Here is an 18,135-nt window from a genome sequence, read left to right as displayed (position 1 = left end):
TATGGATGTAATCCCAGAATTGTAGCTTAAATGTAAGCCGTACATTTCAAGACTAAGTTTTATTATACAATAAACTGATTATTTTTGATTGCATTGAAATCAGTCCAAAAGTGAGACTTGGCTATTTTGGCGATTGCTTTAAAATTTGAGAATGGTAGAGTAATGATGTTTGATTGTCAGTGCATTACCCCTGACAAAGTCCTAACAATATTCACAATTTGATGGAAAAGCCTAACTGGTTCACCAATGTCTTTTAGGGAAGGAAACATGTGATTCCAGACCCATAGCATTCTGATTGATTCTTAACTGAACTCTGAAATGCTCCAAGTCACTCAGTTATATAAACCATTAGGAAATCTCAATAAACAAATGAAACCAAATGGATCACCTGGGATTGACAAAAGGTGCCAGAAACAACAAAGACACAAACAGCCCTTGTCACCTGTAGAGACTGGAACAAGGTCAGTCAGTTGGACCTCAGAATATGAGCTCCCTGACTGGGGCTGTTAACCTGGTCCCATCAGGGAGCCCAGGCTAATACATAAAGGATAGATGTCAGGGATACGGAGTTGCTGAATGCCTGACTCAGTGAGAGGCCATGCTATTGTCAAAGGCCATGCAGTTGTAAGTGAAGGATGATGGGGTTGGGGAGCCAACCTCTGAAGAGTTGTTTCACTGACCCACCAAGGATGTCCTTAGTAATGTCTGAGGGTTAGTGCCAAAACTGAGAGAACTGTCTCACAGCCACCACCATCACCATCCTCAGATGTTCTGCCCCATCAACAGAGGTGGTGACACTGACACAGTGGAGTACAGTCAGTGTTGGGGAGAGGGGTTGTCAATCAGACAGCTATGGGTCAAACACGTGCAAGGAAACCTCCTGCTAATGACTACATACCATCCTCCTTCTGCTGATGAATCAGGAAGAAGCGCTGAGGATGGCAAGGGTATGAATGGGGACTTCAATGTCCACCAACAACAGTGACTCAGCAGCAGCATGAGTGTTCGAGTTGGTTGGGTCCTAAAGGACATAGCTGTTGGGCTGGGCCTGTGGCAGGTGGTGAGGGAACCAACAAGGGACAAATACAAACCTGACCTCTGTAAAGACCATGACTTAATACTTTTGTCTTTATTTGCATGATGGGCTAACATGAGAAAGAATTTATTTTAAAACAAGGAGTGCAGCATGTATTTAGAAAGCGAGTAAGCTGACACTCATTTGTAAGCACTGTTTACACAGCTGCTGGCCCCAGCACAGCAGGAGAAGGTACAGAGAAGCTGTACTCCAGAGCCGAGTGCAAATGAAGATTCAGCTGGCAACAAGTAACTGGTTGGTCTGAGGACTGTGAATAGGACATGGGGAAGATTGAGATGAGGATTGATGACAGAAGGTGTGAGAGAGAAAGAGATACGGTTTTGTGATTTAGAGAAAGAAATTGGGAAAATTGATGCAGAAAAATGGATATGAAAGTACAAGTATCAATTTCAAATTTAAATATATACAAATATAGATTGCTGTTATTTCTGCCTACTTTTGGAAAGGTAAACAATGAGCAGAGTCACCAACCAGAGTGAGAGAGGAAGTGATGGCAGCTTATTACTGACCAGATGACGGAGCCGGCGAAGGAGATAGTTGAGTAGAAAGGATTTTCCTTTCCTCTCTTCCCCGATGATGGAAATCAGACAGACTGGACCATCCTTCACATCCTCTCGTAAGAAACAGCTTTGAAAAGCATCCTCATTGAGGAACAACGCATCTTTCTCAATGTACACGAGCTGCAGGGATTCACCTGAGACTGGGGACATCGTTCTGAAAGTGAACAGAGAACAAATAAGCAGCTGATCATCACACCTATTTGGAAAACAGGACAGAACAGGCCACCAAATGCAATGTGACCCCCGGTCCTGGAGGGGGAGGAAAGACAGTGGATCTAATTCACCATGACTCCCCCCATTCCCTGGGGGACAAAAGGACTGTGTATCTAATGCACCATGACCCTTAGTCTCAAAGGGGGGAAAAAGGTCAGTGTATTTAATGCACCATGACACCAGTAACAGAAGGGGAGAAAGGACAGTTTACCTAACACACCATGACCACCGGTCCCAGAAGTGGGAACAGGGCAGTATACCTAATGCACTGTAACCCTTTGGTCATAAACGGGGGGGAAAGCACAGTATATCTAATGCACTATAACCTCTGGTTCCAGAGGGGTGACAGGTCAGTTTAAGTAAGCACCGTGACCCCATGGTCCAGAGATTGGGAGGGAGAAAGGACAGTGTATCTAACACACTGTGATCCCCTGGTCTGGAGTGGTGGGGGATAGGAAAGGACAGTGTATCTAACACACTGTGATCCCCTGGTCTGGGATGGTGGGGGATAGGAAAGGACAGTGTATCTAACACACTGTGATCCCCTGGTCTGGGGTGGTGGGAGATAGGAAAGGACAGTGTATCTAACACACTGTGATCCTCTTGTCTGGGGTGGTGGGGGATAGGAAAGGACAGTGTATCTAACACACTGTGATCCTCTTGTCTGGGGTGGTGGGGGATAGGAAAGGACAGTGTATCTAACACACTGTGATCCCCTGGTCTGGGGTGGTGGGGGATAGGAAAGGACAGTGTATCTAACACACTGTGATCCCCTGGTCTGGGGTGGTGGGGGATAGGAAAGGACAGTGTATCTAACACACTGTGATCCCCTGGTCTGGGGTGGTGGGGGATAGGAAAGGACAGTGTATCTAACACACTGTGATCCCCTGGTCTGGGGTGGTGGGGGATAGGAAAGGACAGTGTATCTAACACACTGTGATCCCCTGGTCTGGGGTGGTGGGGGATAGGAAAGGACAGTGTATCTAACGCACTGTGATCCCCTGGTCTGGGGTGGTCGGGGATAGGAAAGGACAGTGTATCTGACACACTGATCCCCTGGTCTGGGGTGGTCGGGGATAGGAAAGGACAGTGTATCTAACACACTATGATCCCCTGGTCTGGGGTGGTGGGGGATAGGAAAGGACAGTGTATCTAACACACGGTGATTCCCTGGTCTGGGGTGGTGGGGGATAGGAAAGGACAGTGTATCTAACACAATGTGATCCCCTGGTCTGGGGTGGTGGGGGATAGGAAAGGACAGTGTATCTAACACACTGTGATCCCCTGGTCTGGGGTGGTGGGGATAGGAAAGGACAGTGTATCTAACACACTGTGATCCCCTGGTCTGGGGTGGTGGGGGATAGGAAAGAACAGTGTATCTAACACACTGTGATCCCCTTGTCTGGGGTGGTTGGGGATAGGAAAGAACAGTGTCTCTAACGCACTGTGATCCCCTGGTCTGGGGTGGTGGGGGATAGGAAAGAACAGTGTATCTAACACACTGTGATCCCCTTGTGTGGGGTGGTGGGGGATAGGAAAGAACTGTGTATCGAATGCACTGTAACCTCCGGTTCCAGACAGGTGATAGGACAGCATATCTAACGAGCGGTGACCCCTTGTTCTGGTGGGAGCATATCTGAAACAACAATTTATCGAACACACCATGACCCTCAATTCCAGAGGCGGGAGGAAAGGTCAGTGTATCTCATGCACCTTGACCTCAGAGTAGAGGAAAGCACAGTGTATCGAAAGTACTGTGGCTGCTGGCTTGACGGGCATACAGAAGGTTATATCCACCACACTGTGACTCCCCGAGTCCCATAAGGAGAGGATAGGACAGTATTTCTTATGCACCATCACTCCCCAGTCCAACAGTGAAGAAAGGACAGACTATCTAATGCAACGTCACTCCCACTCCCATAAAGGGATGGAAAGAACAGTCTTCCGAACACACTGTGACACCCCAGTCCCAGAGTGAGGAAAGGACAGTGTATGTAACACACTGTGACACCCCAGTCCCAGGAGGGGAAAGGACAGTGTATGTAACACACTGTGACCCCCCAGTCCCAGAGTGGGGAAAGGACAGTGTGTGTAACACACTGTGACCCCCAGTCCCAGAGTGAGGAAAGGACAGTGTGTGTAACACACTATCACCCCCAGTCCCAGAGTGAGGAAAGGACAGTGTATGTAACACACTCTGACCCCAGTCCCAGAGTGAGGAAAAGACAGTGTATCTAACACACTCTGACCCCCAGTCCCAGAGAGGGGAAAGGACAGTGTATCTAACACACTGTGACTCCCAGGCCCAGAGGGTGGAAAGGACAGTGTATGTAACACACTCTGACCCCCAGTCCCAGAGGGGGGAAAGGACAGTGTATGTAACACACTGTGTCCCCCCAGTCCCAGAGTGGGGGAAAGGACAGTGTATCTAACACACCGTGTCTCCCCAGTCCCAGAGAGGGGAAATGACAGTGTGTCTAACACACCGTGACCCCCCCCCCAGGCCCAGAGGGGGCAAAGGACAGTGTATCTACTGAACTGTGACCCCAGTCCCAGAGGAGAGAAATGGACTGTATATGTAATGTACCATGACCCCAGGACCCAGTGGTAGCAAAGGACAATGTATCTAATGCACCATAACAGAAGGTCTGCACTTTTTTTTCATCTCGTATAGACATGGGTATGTCCACTTTGGAAAATGAAACCCCTCCAAGATGCTTTCCGTGAAATTTTGAAACAAAATTTGCATCTGAGCTGCAGAAGGAAATTGCAGGAATAGATGATCAAAAACTCAGTTAAAGAGCTAAGTACAAGGAATGTCTTAAAGAGGAAAAGCAAGTTCGAGTTGCCAGGGTTGGAGGATCTGAGCTACAGGGAGAGGCTGAAGAGACTGGGGCTGTTTTCCCTGGAGCGTTGGAGGCTGAGGGGTGACCTTACAGATGTTTACAAAATTATGAGGGGCATGGATTGGGTAAATAGGCAAAGTCTTTTCCCTGGGGTGGGGGAGTCCTGAACTAGAGGGGCATAGGTTTCGGGTGAGAGGGGAAAGATATAAAAGAGACCTAAGGGGCAACTTTTTCACGCGGAGGGTGGTACGGGTATGGAATGAGCTGCCCGAGGATGTGGTGGAGGCTGGTACAATTGCAACATTTAAGAGGCATTGGGATGGGTATATGAATAGGAAGGGTTTGGGGGGATATGGGCCGGGTGCTGGCAGGTGGGACTAGATTGGGTTGGAATATCTGGTTGGCATGGACGGGTTGGACCTAAGGGTCTGTTTCCCTGCTGTACATCTCTATATCTCTATGACTCTATGAGGGGTGGCAAGATCTCAGGGGGAATTCCAAAGTTTATGGGCCACCAGACAGCTAAAGACAAGGTCATAAATAATACCTCAGTCAAAGCTCTGCCTTCTTCAAGCACTGAGAGAGAATTCGAGCAAGAACAGCACCTCCTTAGCGTGCTGAGGGTAATTTTGCCCAAGGACAGTCTTTTGATCAATTGTTCATTGACCCCAGTTGCTGAGGGTTCAGGAGGGGTCAGCATAATAACAACCTTTTTATGCTTCCTGAACACATTGCTGCAGCCCTGTGTGTGGACAATACAGCAGAATCACTTCCTCTGCAAAGAGAAAGTCTCCATCTCCCTCTCTCTCTCTCTCTCTCTGTCGATCTATAACCATACCCTTCTGAGCATGGAGAAATAAAACAAAGTCCCAGTGAGCTAACAACTCTCCCTCAACTTTCCTCTGTGAGGAGCCAGCCATTAAGTTTAGAGTCATACAGCACAAAAACAGACCCTTTGGCACGACATGTCCACACCAACCAGACATCTCAATCTGATCTCTCCCATTTGCCTGCGTTTGGCACATATCTCTCGGAACCCTTCTTATTCATGTTCTCATCCAGACACCTTTTCAATATTCCACCATTTCCTCATTCCACACATGCAGTCCTCTCTGTGGGAAAAAGTTGTCCTTTAGGTCCCTTTTAAATCTTTCCCCTCTCACGTTAAGCACGTGCTCTATTTTTGGACTTCCCGACCCTTCTGCAGCTCAGATGCTTATTTACCCTATTCATGCCCCTCGTGATTTTAGAAACCTCTGTAAGATCACCCCTCAGCCTCCAATAATCCAGGAAAAATCTTTGGAACATATCACTCACACACCAGATATCAGAAATGATCCTGATAAAGACAAATCAAATCAACGGTTTTCTGCTATCTCGCAGCTTCAGTGATTCACAGGTATGTGAAACAAAGTGGAAATTTCTTATTTAATTTGGCAATTGCAATGATTCATTGTGATCTCATTGTTGCCAAAAGAAAATGTGTTATTGTGAATAAATTCAATAAATCCTCTTTGAAAGGATCGGACTGAACATAGAACAGTACAGGCCCTTCGGCTCTCGACGTTGCACCAACCTGTGAAACCAATCTGAAGCCCATCTAACCTACACTAGTCCATTCTCATTCAGAAGTCTATCCAATGACCATTTAAATGTCCTCAATGTTGGCGAGTCTATCACTGTTGCAGGCAGTGTATTCCATGTCCCTACTACTCTGAGTAAAGAAACTACCTCTGACATCTGTCCTATATCTATCACCCTCTCAATTTAAAGCTACGTCCCCCCCATGCTAGCCATCACCATCCGATGAAAAAGGCTCTCACCGTCCACCCTATCTAACCCTCTGATTATCTTGTGTGTCTCAATTAAGTCGCCTTTCAACTTTCTTCTCTCTAATGAAAACAGCCTCAAGTTCCTCAGCCTTTCCTCATAAGCTTCCCTCCATACCAGGCCACATCCCAGTAAATCTCCTCTGCACCCTTTCCAAAGCTTCCACATCCTTCCTATAATACACCATGGGAGGCAAGGTGGCTCAGTGGTTAGCAGTGCTGCCTCACAGAACCATGGACCTGGGTTTGATTCCCACTTCCGCCGCCTGTCTGTGTGGAGTTTGCACGTTCTCCCTGTGTCTATGTGGGTTTCCTCCGGGTGCTCTGGTTACCTCCTACAATCCAAAAGTATACAGGTTAGGTGAATTGGCCATGCTAAATTACCCATAGTGATAGGTGCATTAGTCAGAGGGAAATGGGTCTGGGTGGGTTACTCTTCGGAGGGTCGGTGTGGACTTTGTTCAGCTGAAGGGTCCGTTTCCATATTGGAGAGAATCTAATCTAATGCGACAACCGGAACTGTACGCAATACTCCAAAATACAGCCACACCAATGTTTTGTACAGCTGCAACATGACCACATAGTTCTGAAACTCAATCTCTCTGCCAATAAAAGCTAACACAGTGGATGCCTTCTGAACAACCCTATCAACCTGGGTGACAACTTTCAGGGATCTATGTACGTGGATGCCCAGGTCTCTCTGCTCATAAGAATCGTATCATTAGCCCAGTATTTCTGTTGCTCCTTCTAAAGTGAATCACCTCACACTTCTCCACATTAAACTTCATTAATACTCATTAAATATGGGCTCATTCTGACCCAGATCTGCCTGCTGATGCAGATGCATCATTGACTGGACTCAGTGTCATACTCTTTTTAAACACAGCAAGGTCTTTGACTGAAATGTTGGAACTGTAGCAACATGGATTGTGAGGTGTTTATAGCCTACATCTTAGGTGTAACGTTTACATGTTTACAAATGCATTACAGAGACCACAAATCAATGGCTACATTGCTAAATACGAAAGAATGAGTAAAGATGTCACCAAGTGTTCAGAGATGACATTTGAAATTGAAGAGATTTGTTGCTGCAACTGGGTATGTCAAACTACAGTGGACGCATTCTCATACATTGCACTTAAACAATCTACAGAAATCTACAGGGGGGGTCAGGGCTGAGGGAGGGTCGCACTGACACGGGTCAGTGCTGAGGGAGGGTCACACTGACACGGGGTCAGTGCCGAGGGAGGGTCACACTGACACGGGGTCAGGGCCGAGGGAGGGTCACACTGACACGGGGTCAGTGCTGAGGGAAGGTCGCACTGACACGGGGTCAGGGCCGAGGGAGGGTCGCACTGACACGGGGTCAGTGCTGAAGGAGGGTCACACTGACACGGGGTCAGGGCCGAGGGAGGGTCACACTGACACGGGGTCAGGGCCGAGGGAGGGTCACACTGACACGGGGTCAGTGCTGAGGGAGGGTCACACTGACACGGGGTTAGAGCTGAGGGGGGTCACACTGACACTGGATCAGTGCTGAGGGAGGGCCACACTGACACAGGGTCAGTGCCGAGGGAGGGTCACACTGACACGGGGTCAGTGCTGAGGGAGCACCACACTGACATGGGGTCAGTGCTGAGGGAGTGCCACTGTGTCAGTAGGTCAGGACAGAGCGTGTCGTGTACTGTCAAACAGTCAGTACAGTACAGGTAGGCATTGTCGGAGTGTCAATATCGAGGGAACGCTGCACCATCGAAGGTCAGTACTGATGTCTCATGACAATGTTGGAGTTCCCTTTTGCAGAATTTACAGACAAACCATACCAACCGACCATGGTTCTGAACACTACTCTTATTTGTGATGAGACATGAATGAGAAGATGTCAGGCAGGCAGACAGAGAGATTCACAGAGCGGTATTGAGAAAGACAGGGATAGAAATCAGAGGTTGAGTTGTCTCCTTGATGACTGTACCTGACACGGACACAGACAGAGGAGGCAGCAACAGGAGATCAGCTGCAGTGACCTGGGATGGCAGCAAGGAGGCAGAATGATGTTCCTGCACACATCCACCTGGGATCAGCCCTCTCAGAGTCCGAGCTCGAACCAGGAATGACAATATTGTAAACAGCCCCAGTTATATTCTGCTCAGGACAGCAATAACAAGGTGTGTCTCAGTCCAAAGGTTGGAAGCAATGATTGCTTTGACTTTCCAATTCTCGGAATTTACTCTGAGACTCAGGGTTTTTGGGAATACAGGTGCCTGATACAATGCTCCGGATGCACTAACTGCATGACACACGTCCAACTGTACAGTCTGATAGGGAAACTCAATCAATCCAATAGTTATCATACTGTCACATTAATCTCAACGATCAAACAACCATCACCTCACATTCCCTACCTCCTCGGAATCACAGACTCCCGACAGCATGCAAGCAGACCATTCAGCCCAGTGGGTGCACACCGAACCTCCATAAACGATCCCTCCATGATTCAACCCTCAACACTATCATTGTAACCTTGGAAATGCCATGGGGAATTCATCTCGAGACTAACTGGAGATTATGGGAAATTCAGCATGGCCACTTCATCTTAACCTAAATACAGGAGGGAGTTCTGTAGCATAGGAGGGCAGGTGCAGCAGGACAGCTGCACTGTCGGAGGGTGAGGGCACAGGGACATCCGCACTATCTGAGGGGAAGCATTAAGGATTAGTGCTGAGGGAAGGTCAAACTAACACAGGGCAGTTGCCGAGGGAGGGTCACACGGACACGGGGTCAGGCCCGAGGGAGGGTCACACTGACACGGGATCAGTGCCGAGGGAGGGTCACACGGACACGGGGTCAGTGCTGAGGGAGGGTCACACTGACACAGAGTCAGTGCTGAGGAAGCGCAATGCTGACACGGGGTCAGTGCTGAGGGAAGGTCACACTGACACAGAGTCAGTGCTGGGGGAGGGTCACAGTGACACGGGGTCAGTACTAGGGGAGGGTCACACTGACACAGGGTCAGTTCTGGGGGAGGGTCACACTGACATGGGTCAGTGGTCAGTTGGGGTCACACTGACACAGGGTCAGTGGTGAGGGAGGGTCACACTGACACGGGATCAGTGCTGAGGGAGTGCCACTGTGTCAGTGGGTCAGTACAGAGCGTGTCGTGTACAGTCGAACAGTCAGTACAGTACAGGCAGGCATTGTCGGAGTGTCAATACTGAGGGACCGCAGCATCATCGGAGGTCAATAATGATGTCTCATGACAATGTTGGAGTTCCCTTGTTGCAGGAATTACAGACAAACCATACCAACCGACCATGGTTCTGAACACTACTCATATTTGCGATGAGACATGAATGAGAAGATGTCAGGCAGGCAGACAGAGAGATTCACAGAGCGGTATTGAGAAAGACAGGGATAGAAATCAGAGGTTGAATTGTCTCCTTGATGACTGTACCTGACACAGACACAGACAGAGGAGGCAGCAACAGGAGATCAGCTGCAGTGACCTGTGATGGCAGCAAGGAGGCAGAATGATGTTCCTGCACACATCCACCTGGGATCAGCCCTCTCAGAGTCCGAGCTCGAACCAGGAATGACAATATTGTAAACAATCCCAGTTATATACTGCTGAGGACAGCAATAACAAGGTGTGTCTCAGTCCAAAGGTTGGAAGCAATGATTGCTTTGACTTTCCAATTCTCGGAATTTACTCTGAGACTCAGGGTTTTCGGGAATACAGGTGCCTGATACAATGCTCCGGGTGCACTAAATGCGTGACACACGACCAACTGTACAGTCTGATGGGGAAACTCAAACAACCCAATAGATTAGGGGTTTAGATAGGGTAGATACTAAGAACCTTTTACCGCTAATGGAGTCAGGTGTTACCAGGGGACATAGCTTTAAATTAAGGGGTGGTAGGTATAGGACAGATGTTAGGGGTAGATTCTTCACACAGCGGGTTGTGAGTTCATGGAATGCCCTGCCCGTATCAGTGGTGAACTCTCCTTCTTTATGGTCATTTAAGCGGGCATTGGATAGGTATTTGGAAGTTATTGGGCTAGTATAGGTTAGGTAGGATTCGGTCGGCGCAACATCGAGGGCCGAAGGGCCTGTACTGCGCTGTATCCTTCTATGTTCTATGTTCTATATCGTACTGTCACATTAATCTCAACGATCAAACAACCATCACCTCACATTCCCTATCTCCTCGGAATCACAGACTCCCAACAGCATGCAAGCAGACCATTCAGCCCATCGAGTGCACACCGAACCTCCATACACAATCTCTCACAGATACAACCCTCAACACTATCATTGTAACCCTTGGAAATGCCATGGCTAATTCATCTCGAGACTAACTGGAGATCATGGGAAATTCAGCATGGCCACTTCATCCTAACCTACACACAGGTAGGAGTTCTGTAATATAGAAGGACAGGTGCAGCAGGACAGCTGCACTGTCGGAGGGTGAGGGCACAGGGGACCTCTGCACTGTCTGAGGGGAAGCATTGAGGGCGCTCAGCACAGTGGGAGGGTCAGCGCCAAGGCAGCTCTGCAATGTTGGAGGGAGAGCACTGAGGAAGCTCCGTACTGATGGAGAGTGGGCGCTAAGGGACCTCCGCACTGTCTGAGGGGAAGCATTGAGGATTAGTGCCGGGGGTGGGTCGCACTGACACGGGGTCAGTGCCGAGGGAGGGTCTCACTGACACGGGGTCAGTGCTGAGGGAGGGTCTCACTGACCCAGGGTCAGTGCTGAGGGAAGGTCACACTGACACGGGGTCAGTGCTGAGGGAGGGTCTCACTGACCCAGGGTCAGTGCTGAGGGAGGGTCACACTGACACGGGGTCAGTGCTGAGGGAGGGTCACACTGACACGGGGTCAGTGCTGAGGGAGGGCCACACTGACACGGGGTCAGTGCTGAGGGAGCTGAGGGAAGGTCAGCCCTGAGAGAGCACTTATTGTCGGAGGGTCAGTGTGCAGGGAGAATGCATATTCTGACAATGTAAGGAGCACATGAGGGGTAGAATGGGACCGGGGATGATAACGGGGTTGGTGCATATCAGGTATTGGTGAGAGATGGCAGGCCTAATTGGGTACTGCTAAGAGGATAGGGAGGACCGGGTAAGTGAAGGGCAGACCAGTTTCAGTTGAAGTGGAGTCAGGGCAGATCAGTTACAGATGAGGGGCAAGATGCAAATCCGTACCAGTCGAAGGCAGGGCAGATTAGGGTCAGGTGAGTTCTAGCATGCTGCTGTGCAGAGGGACCTGGGTGTCCTTGTGCATCAATCACAGAAGGATGGTCTGCAGGTACAACAAGTCATACAGTCACAGACATGTACAGCACGGAAACAGACCCTTCAGTTCAACCCGTCGATGCTGACCAGATATCCCAGCCTCCTCTAGTCCCACCTGCCAGCAGCTGGCCCATATCCCTCCAAACCCTTCCTATTCATATACTATCCAGATGCCTTTTAAATATTGTAATTGTCCCAGCCTCCACCACATCCTCTGTCAGCTCATTCCATACCCGTACCACCCTCTGCGTGAAAAAGTTGCCCCTTGGTCTCTTTTATATCTTTCCTCTCTCACCCTAAACCTATGCCCCTCTAGTTCTGGACTCCCTACCCCAGGGAAAAAACCTTGTCTATTTATCCTATACGTGCTCCTCATGATTTTATAAACCTCTATAAGGTCACCCCTCAGCCTCTGACACTCCAGGGAAAACAGCCCCGCCTTTCAGCCTCTCCCTGTCGCTCAAATCCTCCAACACTGGCAACGTCCTTGTAGATCTTTTCTGAACCCTTTCAAGTTTCACTATATATTTCTGATAGGAAGGAGACCAGAATTGCATGTAATATTCCAACAGTGGCCTAACCAATGTCCTGTACAGCCGCAACATGACCCTCCCAACTCCTGTACTCAATACTCTGACCGATAAAGGAAAGCATACCAAATGCTGCCTTCACTATCCTATCTATCTGCGGCTCCACTTTCAAGGAGATATGAACCTGAACTCCAAGGTCTCTCTGTTCAGCAACACTCCCCAGGACCTTCCCATTAAGTGTATAAGTCTGACTAAGGATTTGCTTTCCCAAAATGCAGCACCTCGCATTTATCTAAATTAAACTCCATCTGCCACCTCTCAGCCCATTGGCCCATCTGATCAAGATTGTGTTGTAATCTGAGGTAACCCTCTTCGCTGTCCACTACACCTCCAATTTTGGTGTCACCTGCAAACTTACTAACTCCACCTCCTATGTTCACATCCAAATCATTTATATAAATGATGAAAAGTAGTGGACCCAGCACCGATCCTTGTGGCACTCCACTGATCACAGGCCTCCATTCTGAAAAACAACCCTCCACCACCACCCTCTGTCTCCTACCTTTGAGCCAGTTCTGTTTCCAAATGGCTAGTTCTCCCTGTATTCCGTGAGATCTAACCTTGCTAATCAGTCTCCCATGGGGAACCTTGTCGAATGCCTTACTGAAGTACATATAGATCACATCTACCACTCTGTCCTCATCAATCTTCTTTGTTACTTCATCAAAAAACTCAATCAAGTTTGTGAGACATGATTTCCCACGCACAAAGCCATGTTGACTATTCTTAATCAGTCCTTGCCTTTCCGAATACACGTACATCCTGTCCCTCAGGATTCCCACCAACAACTTGACCACCATCGATGTCAGGTTTACTGGTCTGTAGTTCCCTGGCTTGTCCTTACCATCCTTCTTAAACATGTTAGCCAACCTCCAGTTTTCCAGCACTCACCTGTGACTATCGATGATACAAATATCTCAGTAAGAGGCCCAGCAATCACTTCTCTAGCTTCCCACAGAGTTCTAGGTTACACCTGATCAGGTCCTGGGGATTTATCCACTTTTATGTGTTTCAAGACATCCAGCACTTCCTCCTCTGTAATATGGACATTTTGCAAAATGTCACCATCTATTTCCCTACATTCTATATCTTCTATGCCCTTTTCCACAGTAAACACTGATGCAAAATATGTGTTTAGTATCTCCTCTACCTCCTGCGGTTCCACACAAAGGTCACCTTGCTGATCTTTGAAAGGCTCTATTCTCTCCCTCGTTACCCTTTTGTCCTTAATGTATTTGTAAAAACCCTTTGGATTCTCTTTTACCCTATTTGCCAAAGCTGTCTCAAGTCCCCTTTTTGCCCTCCTAATTTCCCTCTTTAGTATACTCCTACTGCCTTTATACTCTTGTAAGAATTCACTCGATCTATCCTGTCTATACGCGACATATGCTTCCTTCTTTTTCTTAACCAAACCCTCAATTTCTTTCATCATTCAGCATTCCCTACACCTACCAGCCTTGCCTTTCACCCTGACAGGAATATACTTCCTCTGGAGTCTCGTTATCTCATTTCTGAAGGCATATTTGCTTCTTTCAATCTAAGACCCAGAAAATAGCACTGTCTTATTCCTCTACAAAACACTGCTCCAGGTTAAATGAATACTTATGGCTTATATTTTAAGTTTCATCAAGAAACATAGCTCAATAAAACATATAATCAAGAAAGAACCCACAACCCACTCTCCTCACTACTGCAGACTTATTTTAATGCCACACGTGAAATCCACTTATCTGCTTCTGTGCTGTGACCGCTCCCAAACCGGTTCCTCCAAGATCAGTTGTGAATTTCACTGTTTGTTCATTTTCCCAGATTTACTCCAATGTCCAGCGATGCATGAATTCAACAGCAAAGGCAGTAACTGCTACCTCTGTCAGTTAGCAGTGTGGATTCTCTCTCTGTCTCTCTCTCTCTTGCACTGTCCTCACCATGTGCTTTCTTTGTCTGTTCTTCTCCCTTTTAAACTACTGTTGTTTTGACTTTTTTTTCTCTGAAGTTCCAAAATAATGCAACAGCATATGAAACCGTAATTGCTGCTTCGAGGAAATCACCTCAAACACCTAAAATACCTCAAAAAAAAGGAGCAGCTGTTACAAAAAGAATAGGTACCTAATGAACACAGTCCGCTGATTTCTCAGCAACAAACCCAAACAAGCAGTCACAACACGTCCTGAAGCCCTAGCCACTCTCCCCTACATCAAAGACATCTCGGAAATGACTGTCAGACTACTTAGACCCCTTGGCATCATAGTACAATTCCCGACTCAGGCGACTGACTGTGTGGAGTTTGCATGTTCTCCTCGTGTCTGCGTGGGTTTCCTCCGGGTGCTCCGGTTTCCTCCCACAGTCCAAAGATGTGCGGGTCAGGTGAATTGCAATGCTAAATTGCCCGTATGTTAGGTAAGGGGTAAATGTAGGGGTATGGGTGGGTTGCGCTTCGGCGGGTCGATAAATCCCACAAGAACACTTGGAAGTCAACATACTAGACAGTTTGAAGTAAACAAAATGACTCCGATCACTTTGTCCCATTCACCAGACACAAAAAAAATCCCATCAGATGTTGGAATCCAAAGTAGACAAGCAGGAGGCTGGAAGAACACAGCAACCAGGCAGCATCAGGAGGTGGAGGTGTCAACATTTCAGGTTATAACCCTTCTTCAGGACAGAGAGTGGAAGCTGCAGATAATGGGGGTGTGTGTGTGTGTGTGTGAGCAGGACCAGGGTGGTGAATGGGGATAGGTGAAGAGTGTGGTGCTGGGAAGCACGACAGGTCAGGCAGCATCCGAGGAGCAGGAAAATCGACATTTTGGGCAGAAGCCCTTCATCAGGAATGAGGCTTGTGGGCGGGGGCTGAGAGATAAATGGGAGGAGGGTGGGGTAGGGGGAAGATAGGTGAGAAAGTGATAGGTGAATGAAGGTGAGGGAGATGGTGATAGGTCGGGGCGGGTGGTGATGGACAAGTCAGGAGGGCGGGTGTCGAGTTGGAGGCTTGGGACTGGGATAATGTGGGGGGAGGGGAAATGAGGAACCTGTTGAAATCCACATTTATCCCGTGTGGTTGCAGGGTCCCAAGGCGATTATATGAGACGTTCTTCCTCCAGGCCTCATTCCTGGTGAAGGGCTTCTGCCCAAAACGTCGCTTCTCCTGCTCTTCGGATGCTGCCTGAGCAGCTGTGCTTTCCCAGCAACACAGTCTCAACTCTGATCTCCAGCATCTGCAGACCTCACTTCCTCCTGGGGAAGACAGGTCGTGGTTGGTCAACAGGAAGAATGAATCCGGCTGGTGGCAGAGAGGAGTGGAAGAGATGGGAACGGTCTGTGAAGGGAGTCTGGGGATGGGAATGGAGGTTATTTAAAATTGGAGAACTCAACGTTGAGAAAGTGATGCTGGGGATCAGAGTCGAAATTGTGTTGGTGCTGGAAAAGGCACAGCCGGTCAGGCAGCATCCGAGGAGGAGAGTCGATGTTTTGAGCACAAGTCCTTCATCGGGAACTCACTGATGAGTCCTCCGGGCTGTTGGAAGACTGAGGTGTTGTTACTCCAATTTTCGCTGGGGTTCGTTTTGGCAATGGAGGAGGCCGTGGATGGTCATGTCAGAAAGGGAGTCGTTAAGGGAATTGAAATGGGTGGTGACTGGGAGGTGCGGTTGGCCCCTGCGGGCCTGGCTGCTGTGTTCGTCCAGCTTCCTGTTTGTCCACTTTTGTCCCATTCACCAGTTTTACCGGTTCGATCGTTTGAGGAACCACGGCGCACTTTACAAGCTCACGCGTCAGTCTAAATAAGATGACGACGACGTTTTAACCGGTCAGGATGTCCGTTCCAACCTTTCTAGCTGCTCGCCATCATTATCGTTCCTGGCATATGCCCTTTACTGTTAGAGTGAAGGGATGACCTTCGATAACGGAGACCGTGAGAAACCTCTTCACAGGTAGTGAATCTGTGGAACTCATTGCTGCGGAGGGGCGGCGGAGGCCGGGTCATTGAGCGTTTTCAGGACGGAGATGGACACACTCTTTGATGGTCGGGGGGGGGGGGGAGGAATCGAGGGGGTTTTATGGGGAGAAGGCTGGGGATGAGAAACCCATTGGCCGCAACCAAATGGGGGGGAAGCAGACCTGATGGGCTGAATGGCCTGAGCTCCACTCTGATGGTACCACACAGCTATTTTGCAGAACTCGCTTCCCACAGCCAGGTCCCGTTCCCCAGGGACATCCTCGGGGAGAAGGGCCCAATGTGGATCCCCACTGATGGCTCATCCTTTCTCCTTCAGTGGGATGTGGGTGAACCTCCTCATTCTCTCTCTCTCTCTCTCTCTCTCACACACACAGACAGAGAGCTGTAATCAGGGAGCTCTGGGCAGGGTCAGGGGGTGGGGGTGGGGCGGGTGGGATGGGGAGTGGTGCTGCTCCTGCCCGGTTCTCATGACTGGCAGTAACTGAAATGGCTGACTGCCCTCCGCCCAGGCCCTCATTGCTGTGGGCGGCTGCTCCTTACTCCTGACCATCAGGGGGAGGGGACGGGGTGGGGACAGGTCACCCTGACCCAGGACCATAGGGTTTACCCCCCTTCGGGGAGTGTACATCTCTTCTTCACTCCCCCCGTCAGCTCCTGTCACTGTCGGCTGAGGGAGCCCACGCTCGGTGCCCATGGGGAGAGGGGGGGAATGGGGGGGGCCGCCATGTGCACATTCTCCATCAGCACCGCCTGAGCTGCACCTTCCCATCATCCCCTTCTCTATCCTCCCACTTTGTCTCCATCCCAGTCTCTCCCTTTCTGTCTGTCTCCCTCTCTCTCTCTCACGGTTACCCTCCTCTCTATCCATTTCCCTCTCCCTCTATCCTTTCCTGGCTCTCTCTCTCTCTCTCCCTCTATCCTTTCCTGTCTCTCTCTCTCTCTCTCCCTCTATCCTTTCCTGTCTTTCTCTCTCTCTCCCTCTATCCTTTCCTGTCTCTCTCTCTCTCTCCCTCTATCCTTTCCTGTCTCTCTCCCTCTATCCTTTCCTGTCTCTCTCCCTCTATCCTTTCCAGTCTCTCTCGCCCTCTCCCTCTATCCTTTCCAGTCTCTCTCTCCCTCTATCCTTTCCAGTCTCTCTCGCCCTCTCCCTCTATCCTTTCCAGTCTCTCTCTCCCTCTATCCTTTCCTGTCTCTCTCTCTCTCTATCCTTTCCTGTCTCTCTCTCTCACTCCCTCTATCCTTTCCTGTCTCTCTCTCTCTCTATCCTTTCCTGTCTCTCTCTCTCACTCCCTCTATCCTTTCCTGTCTCTCTCTCTCCCACTATCTTTTCCTGTCTTTCTCGCCCTTTCCCTCTATCCTTTCCTGTCTCTCTCCCTCTATCCTTTCCTGTCTCTCTCTCCCTCGATCCTTTCCTGTCTCTCTCTCCATCCTTTCCTGTCTCTCTCTCTCTCTCCCTCTATCCTTTCCAGTCTCTCTCGCCCTCTCCCTCTATCCTTTCCTCTCTCTCTCGCCCTCTCCCTCTATCCTTTCCTCTCTCTCTCGCCCTCTCCCTCTATCCTTTCCTCTCTCTCTCGCCCTCTATCCTTTCCTGTCTCTCTCTCTCTCTCTCTCCCTCTATCCTTTCCTGTCTCTCCCTCTCTCTCCCTCTATCCTTTCCTGTCTCTCTCTCTCTCTCTCTCTCCCTCTATCCTTTCCTGTCTCTCCCTCTCTCTCCCTCTATCCTTTCCTGTCTCTCTCTCTCTCCCACTATCTTTA

At 49.1% G+C, this 18,135-nt stretch overlaps 1 protein-coding gene across 1 annotated transcript in view; it reads right to left on the bottom strand.

Annotated features, from left to right (window-relative positions):
• The window catches only part of LOC132808897 (integrin alpha-D-like), an 81,805-nt gene that overhangs the window by 3,057 nt on the left and 60,613 nt on the right, over positions 1-18,135 (bottom strand). Inside the window, exons 19-20 of the mRNA XM_060822312.1 lie at positions 15,654-15,754; positions 1,606-1,810 (exon numbers count right to left, since the gene is read on the bottom strand). Of these exons, the coding sequence (XP_060678295.1) occupies positions 1,606-1,810; positions 15,654-15,754 (306 nt within the window). The remainder of the gene's footprint in view (positions 1-1,605; positions 1,811-15,653; positions 15,755-18,135) is intronic.

This window comes from Hemiscyllium ocellatum, assembly GCF_020745735.1.
Source record: "Hemiscyllium ocellatum isolate sHemOce1 chromosome 41 unlocalized genomic scaffold, sHemOce1.pat.X.cur. SUPER_41_unloc_9, whole genome shotgun sequence".
Taxonomy (NCBI): Eukaryota; Metazoa; Chordata; class Chondrichthyes; order Orectolobiformes; family Hemiscylliidae; genus Hemiscyllium; species Hemiscyllium ocellatum.
This window is presented reverse-complemented; position numbering and strand designations above follow the sequence as displayed.